A 7,620-nucleotide genomic window follows, 5' to 3' on the forward strand; every position below is an offset into this window, starting at 1 on the left:
GACTTGATTAACCACTGCCTCTTTGGGGGTCCTTTCTCTTCCCTTGGTTTCTATGCTGCTGCTCTTTCCTGGTTTTCCTCCTGGCTGTCTAGCCATTCCTCAAACACCTTCACTGGTTCTTCCTCTTGCCCAAGGGGTGTGTATCCTACAGAGCTCTTTTTCACCTCTCTGTCTCTGTGTTCTCTCTGCATTCTCACTTACTCCCATGGATTCACATCATGGGAGCGGATCCACAGCCCCCAATCTCTCACTTGAGTTCCTATACACCCTGGGCTTTTTGTCATGTGCCCTGTTATTGTCTCTCTTCTTCCCACCTGGAATATCACCTTATGCAATAGATTTCTAGAGACCACCTACTCCTTCCGCCCAGTTAATTTACTCAGCTATGGAAGTGAAATTGAGCTGTCCTGATTGGTGAGTGAGTGAGCACACTTTCAACTAACCATCATATCTAGTCAGTCCCAAACCAAACTTCACAGCCCATCTAGCCATCTACCCCAGACACCTTACCATCTGCCTGCCACTATTCATGTGCCTCTCCCTGCCCTTCTCCTACCTTCTACCTCTTGCTCTGGAAACAATAATTAAATCAATACTTTCATTGCTTCAGCAAAGGGTATGACAATCTGCTACTGCCTTCTGGCTGGCTCCATTCACTATCCCTGTGACTTCCCAGACCAAAACTCACTTCTTTGGCTTCCTACATATACATAAACACACACACACACCACACAAACACACACACACACACACACACACATATTTATAAACAGAAAGAGAGACACATGTGGTCACCCACTATTAGGATGTAAGTTCCTCAAGGGCATGAACTGTCTCAGTTTTGAATTTGTATCCACAGAATCTGGCATGGTCCCTGGCACATAGTAGGTACTTAATAAAGATTCATGAGCTTGTGGGAAAGCCAACAGAAAGAGTAATAAAGACATGCTTTTTTTTCAAATGGAAGCTTGGCTAGAAGCCTGGGTTGTACTATTGTGAGTATTAGCCAATTAATCATCACAACAGTTTGATGAAGAACTAATTAATCTTTTAAGCATTTAGAGGGTCAAAAAACCTGGGCTCAGCTCATAACATTTTTTATGACACCGTTGTTATTCCATGTCTTTCTTTTCCCAAGGCAGATTTAATCTAATTTCATTGTTTTAGAGTTTAATTGTGTTTCAGAGCTCCACTGGGGAAAGAGCCCTCTGAATTCCTTTTCCATCTTCTCTCCTTCTCCCTCCCAAATAAATAAATTTGTTTGTTTGTTTGGGTTTTTTTGCCTAGGCAATTGGGGTTAAGTGACTTGCCCAGAGTCACATAGCTAGTGAGAGTCATGAGTCTAAGGCCGAATGGTACTCTATCTACTGCACCACCTAGCTGCCCTGGACTGGGTGATTTCTAAGGCACCTTCCAATTCTAAGTCTTATGACAACAAACTGATGAGAGAGGTTGGTGGGTGAAGATTTACTGAAGGAAAAACAGGGGCACTAAAGTTCTCTCTTTCAGGAAAAAAAAAGTGTAGCAAAATCAATCAATCAACTAATAAGCATTTACAAAGCATCTGCTATGTACCGGGAATCATTACTGAACTGGAAGAAAAGCAGAAACTAAGAAGTAAGTTCATTTGAAGCCTTTGAACTGACTCAATTATCACTGGGCACCATCCCTGGCATTACAGACATAGGAGGCATGGGCTTGGAATCTGTACTGCCTTTTTTGAGCAATACCCTATTATTGCCAGTTGCAGAAACACATCATGAGCCATTTTTCCAATTGCTTTAAAGAATTTTTTTTTACTTAAGGTTGAAAACACCCCAATTTTGAGAGGGTGTAAGGGTAGAAACATGCCCAGTGTGTACTTGGCCTATAAAACACACCAGCAAAAAGCATATTTTTGCTCTACTCCATGAAAAAAAAATACCTTGAGGCTCATGAACAAAAGGAGAGCCTCTAGGAAGAGTAATAAAGACATAAATACATTTTTTAAATGGAAGCTTGGCTAGGAGCCTGGGTTGGGCTATTGCAAGGATTAGCCAATTAATCCTCACAACAGTTTGATGAAGAACTAATTAATCTTTTAAGCATTTGAAGGGTCAAAAAACCTTGGCCAGGGCCAAGGTAACATTTGTTATGACACTGTTATTATTCCATGTCTCTCTTTTCCCAAGGCAGATTTCCTTTAATTTCATTGTTTTAGAGTTTAATTGTTTCTCAGAACTCCTCTGGGAAAAGAGCCTTCTGAACTCCTTTTCCATCATCCACCTTTCTCCCTTCCAAAGTAGCTGCTCATACCCTTACAAGAGGAAATCTTGCTCCAGTATTTTTCTGGAGTCACTACTTTTGGGTCTGCATGCAAAGGCAGGAGAGGCAGATAAATTGCCTGGGAGAAGCATGTGGATGGTCCTTCCTCCATATTCTTCTTAAAAGATCTACTGTTTGTTCAAAGCTTCACAGAATTTCACGTTTGAAGGGATATTGTTGTTTTCAGTTGTTTTCCAATTGTGTCCAACTTTTCATGACCCCATTTGGTGTTTTCTTGGCAAAAATACCGGATTGGTTTGCCATTTCCTTCTCTAGCTCATTTTTGCATATGAGGAGATTGAGGCAAGCTGAGTTAAGTGACTTACCCAGGGTCACACAGTTAGTAAGTATCTGAGGCTAGATTTGAACTCAGTAATATGAGTCTTCCTGACTTCAGGTCCAGCATGCTATCCACTGTACCACCTACCTGCCTCTACGAGCATTAGAAATCAACTAATTTAACCCCCTCATTTTACAGAGGTGGGAAAACTGAGAACCACAGAGAGAAAGTGACTTACCCAAGGCCAAACGGATAGTACATAGAGGAACAAGGATATGAACGTTGGTCTTCTGACCCCTAATGTAGTTTTTAAACGGTAAGTCAGAGAATCATAATAATGAATGGTATTTATATAATGCTTCAAGTTTTACCAAATGCTTTACATAGATTCTCTCATCTGAGAGAAGTACTTCAGGTAGTATCATAATCATTTTACGGATGAGGAAATTGAAGCTCAGACAATTCAAATGACTTGCTCATTATCAAACTTAGTCATGTCAGGGGTGGGATTGAAACTCAGGTCCATCTGACTCCAACTCCAGCTCTCTATTCCCTATACCACATTGGGCTAAAGGGTGTACTAAGAGTCCATTTACTTGTTTTACAAATGAGAACAGGACAGTCGTTCTTCACACTGTTTAGAAACTGAAGATACTTTTCATCACCTAAACAAAATGTGTTCCCTTCTTACTGGGGACCTATCCCCAAAATTGTTGTTGTTCAGTCATTTTTCAGTCATGTCTGACTCTTCATGACCCCATTTGGGGTTTTCTTGACACAGATGCTAGCATGGTTTGCCATTTCCTTCTCCAGCTCATTTTCCAGATGAGGAAATGGAGGGAAACAGGGTTAAGTGACTTATTCAGGGTCACACAACTAGGAAGTTTCTGAGGCCAGATTTGAACTCAGGAAGATGAGTCTTCTTGACTCCAGGCCTGGCACTCTATCTACTGTGCCACCTAGCTGCCCATAGCACTGCCTAGCCACCCCTAAGTGTATCCCCCAAATAGTCTGGTAAATCAATCAAGGCCCCATATTTTCCCAAGGCCACAACAATTTGGCTGATAGCTTGAAGGTATTTCTTTACAGAGAATCACAGAATCTCAGAGCTGGAAGTGACCTCAGGGGCCATGTAGTCCAACTAATACTGGACTGAGAATGCTGTCTACAGCATGCCAAAAATCAGTCATCCAGCCTTTCTGGGAAGACCTCTCTAGTGTGACGGCTCATCCTAATTCCAGATAGCTCTAATTCTTGATATGTTTTTCCTGACTTCAAGTGTGTCTCTTTAAAACTTGCATCCATTTTTCCAATTCTGCCCTATAGGGCCAAGGAGAATAAGACTAACCCCTCTTCTGTGTGACAGCCCTTTAAATACTTCAAGGCTGCTCTCCTGCCACCTAGCTAAGTCTTTGTCAGGCTAACAATAACCAGATGCTTCAACTGGTTATCATACAGCTTGACCCAAAGCAGAGGCATTGAATTCAAGCAGAAAGGGGGCCAGTAAACCACATATAAGGATCCCATAAGCCTCGTATTGACTTTGAAAACCACAAATTAATATTATCCATGTTCTGTTGTGTTTTTATTTATTTTGTTAAATATTTTCCCGACTTCATTTCAATCTGACTCAGGAATTTCGACCAGCTGGGATCAAGCAGAAGGCTCTTTTGTAGAAAAGTGTTCTTCTCATTACTTAGAAATAAACCCACATATGGGGCTGCTAGGTGGCGCAGTGGATAGAGCTCTGGCCTTGGAGTCAGGAAGACCTGAGTTCAAATCCAGCCTCAGAGTCTTCACACTTACTAGCTGTGTGACCCTGGGCAAGTCGCTTAACCCTGATTGCCTCACCAAAAAGCAAAAAAACCCCAAAAACCAAACAAACATGTACTGTAGACTTCTACGTGTTGTTGCTGAGTCATCTCAGTTGTGTCTTACTCTCTCTGACCCCATTTGGGGTTTTCTCATCAAAGATACTGAAGTGGTTTGCCATTTCCTTCTCCAGCTCATTTGATAGATGAAGAACTGAAGCAGACAGGGTTCAAGGTCACACAGCTAGCAAGTGTCTGAGGCCAGATTTGAACTCAGGTCCTCCTGACTCCAGTTCTAGCGCTCTATCCACTGTACCACCTAGTTGCCCTTTCTACATGTTAGGAGAATCCCAATATTATTTATATAAAAATTGATGATAATTTTTATACTACTGTTCCCATAGAAAAACTATCCTTTCTTCTCCCCTGCCCCATCACTTTGGGTATGGATAGAAAGGTGTCTTCTTTTTGTAATATTATGTGGCTTTACAGAGAGGCAGCATAGCATAGTGACTAGAGGGTCAGCCTACGAGTCAGGAAAACCTGGGTTCAAGTCCTAACCCTGACATTTACTAGCTATGTGACCGATGGCAATAACATAACCTCTTAATGTCCCAGTGACTCTCTTAAGACTAGGAGTTATAGAAAAGTTGTCATCTTATTTTTGTGGAAGGAGTTTCCATAGCAGGAATTCCCTACAATAATGAGATCACAGGTCTGAAACAAAAGCAGGTAGATGGATAGATGGATAGATAGAGATAAAGATAGATAGATAGATAGATAGATAGATAGATAGATAGATAGATAGATAGATAGATAGACATACAGATGGATGCATAGATAGGCAAGCAGAAATGGTTGGATAGATAGAGGGACATAGACAGGCAGGCAAAGACAGACATAGACAGATGGATAGAGAGATAAAGACATAGACGGATGGATGGATAGATAGGTAAAGATAGGCAGGCAGAGATAGATAAATGAATAGATAGGTGGCAGACAAAGATAGAAGAATGGATAGATAGATGGATATAGACAGGCAGGCAGAGACAGAGAGATAGATGGATAGATATAGACAGATGGTCAGATAGATATAAACAGAAGGAAGGATAGATATAGATGGATGGATGGATGGATGGATGGATGGATGGATGGATGGATGGATGGGTGGATGGATGGATGGATGGATAGATAGATAGGTAGGTAGGTATAGCTACTCTAACCAAAGTATGTTTTTATGCAGAATCATTCCCACAGTGTTATATAGGTTGAGACTTTGAAGCATGTCATGAAGTAGAGCAGCTTAATATCATTTAATAACGGAAGACCAACTAGTATTTTTTCACTGATTTTTTTTCTTCATCTAGAGTGAAATGGACGAGACCCAGATACAGCTGGGTGGAGATGATGTGGATTTGCCTGAAGATCTTCGGAAAATGGTGGATGAAGATCAAGAAGAAGAGGAAGACAAGGATTCCATCCTTGGACAGCTGCAGAATCTCCAGAACATGGACTTGGATACGATCAAAGAAAAGGCTCAAGCCACCTTCACTGAAATTAAACAAACAGCAGAACAAAAATGTTCTGTGATGTAAGAGAGATAGGAGCTGGCATAGTCTGGCAGACAAAGGGTCCCTATCCAGCTGAGGGGGTAGGGTTATCATGTGGCATTTTAAAAAGCAACACGTATCTCAAATAGTGATTAGAGTGAGTGACTGAGCAGCGAAAGCATCAGACAAACTCACAGTCCTGTAGATCAGGTAGCACCTTGTTGATGCCAGAGGATATTATACTTTAAAGGCATAAATTCTTACATATGTAAGGTTCAGAAACCACCTTATTTAATGAAATGACCCTTGGGATAATTAGTGAACCATAGGGAAAGACTGAAATTCTCTCTCAAGTTCTCTCCAACTCGGTGATTCTTATTGACTTGGATCTCGGTATTTGGCACCCCTTACTGTAAACCAAGTGTGAATGTATGAAAAGACCTGGAAAAGGTGCAAAAAGGAGGAAACACAAAAGCCAGGTGTGCTAGTTGGTGTGTGAGCTGCTAACATTGCTAGGCTTACTGCAGTTACCTTGTCTATTGTTGCAGAGGTGCATAGACATTACCCCTCATGCCAACCCAAAAAGAAGGTATTGACAAAATGTCAGTAGACATGGAGTAAGAAAAAGACTGACTACAAATTTCTCAGCCTCATGCTGCAAAAGGAAACTCATGGAAGGCCCATATCATCTTCCATTCCCATCTCAACAAGGCTGGTTTTTCATCATGATAGCTACAAAGCTGGATGGGAAGTCTTTTCTTTTTCCCATTAGACATAATCCTGCTGTCCCACCTTCCCACAGCATGGAGTGAAATGGAGGGTTGTTGGTGATTTTGTAGATTTGAGGTATAATTCAGTACCATCACCACCCTACAAAGAGGGAGGGAGGAAGGAAGGAAGGAAGGAAGGAGGAAGGAAGGAGGGAAGGAAGGAAGGAAGGAAGGAAGGAAGGAAGGAAGGAAGGAAGGAAGGAAGGAAGGAAGGAGGGAAGGAAGGAGGGAAGGAAGGAGGGAAGGAGGAGGAAGGAAGGAGGAAGGAAGGAGGGAAGGAAGGAGGGAAGGAAGGAAGGGAAGAAGGAGGAAAGAAAGGAGGGAAGAGGAGAAGGAAGGAGGGAACGAAGGAATAGAAAGAAAGAAGAAAGAAAGAAAGAAGAAAGAAAGAAGAAAGAAAGAAGGAAGAAAGAAAGAAAGAAAGAAAGAAAGAAGAAAGAAAGAAAGAAAGAAAGAAAGAAAGAAAGAAAGAAAGAAAGAAAGAAAGAAAAAGAAAGAAAGAAAGAAAGCAGCTGCTCTTGATCAAGAAGAATCCCCCTGGCCCACAAGAATCCAGGATGCTCCAAGGCCCTGGAGAGAACATATCTCATGCTCAGAGATGAATGTTAAAGATGTTTTTTCTTGAAATGACACCTCTTCTCTCACACTCATCCTGTCTTTTTCATTATTGTGGCAAGCTTCTTTTTCCTACTGTCCCTGTTACCCCCAACCACAAAAAAGGCCCCTTGAATGAAAAAGGAGACATTAAGTATATCTTGTGAACTTTCAAATTTTATTCTTTCCTTTTATTTTTTTCTCCCCTGTGATCCCCATTTTCTCTGCAAACTGAGAGGACCTTGTAGCCCTAGTAGTCATTGATTACTCTTATCTCAAATTCTTGGCATAAATGAATTATTTCAGAAGTT

General features: G+C 41.4%; 1 protein-coding gene across 1 annotated transcript in view; it reads left to right on the forward strand.

The window, feature by feature from the left end:
• The window catches only part of CPLX4 (complexin 4), a 43,664-nt gene extending 37,321 nt beyond the window's left edge, over window positions 1–6,343 (forward strand). Inside the window, exon 3 of the mRNA XM_020993767.2 lies at window positions 5,763–6,343. Within this exon, the coding sequence (XP_020849426.1) occupies window positions 5,763–5,990 (228 nt within the window). The 3' untranslated portion in view covers window positions 5,991–6,343. The remainder of the gene's footprint in view (window positions 1–5,762) is intronic.
• Window positions 6,344–7,620: the final 1,277 nt, after the last annotated feature.

The sequence above is a fragment of the Phascolarctos cinereus genome, unplaced genomic scaffold (genome assembly GCF_003287225.1).
Source record: "Phascolarctos cinereus isolate Bilbo 61053 unplaced genomic scaffold, phaCin_HiC Scaffold_4;HRSCAF=312, whole genome shotgun sequence".
NCBI lineage: Eukaryota > Metazoa > Chordata > Mammalia > Diprotodontia > Phascolarctidae > Phascolarctos > Phascolarctos cinereus.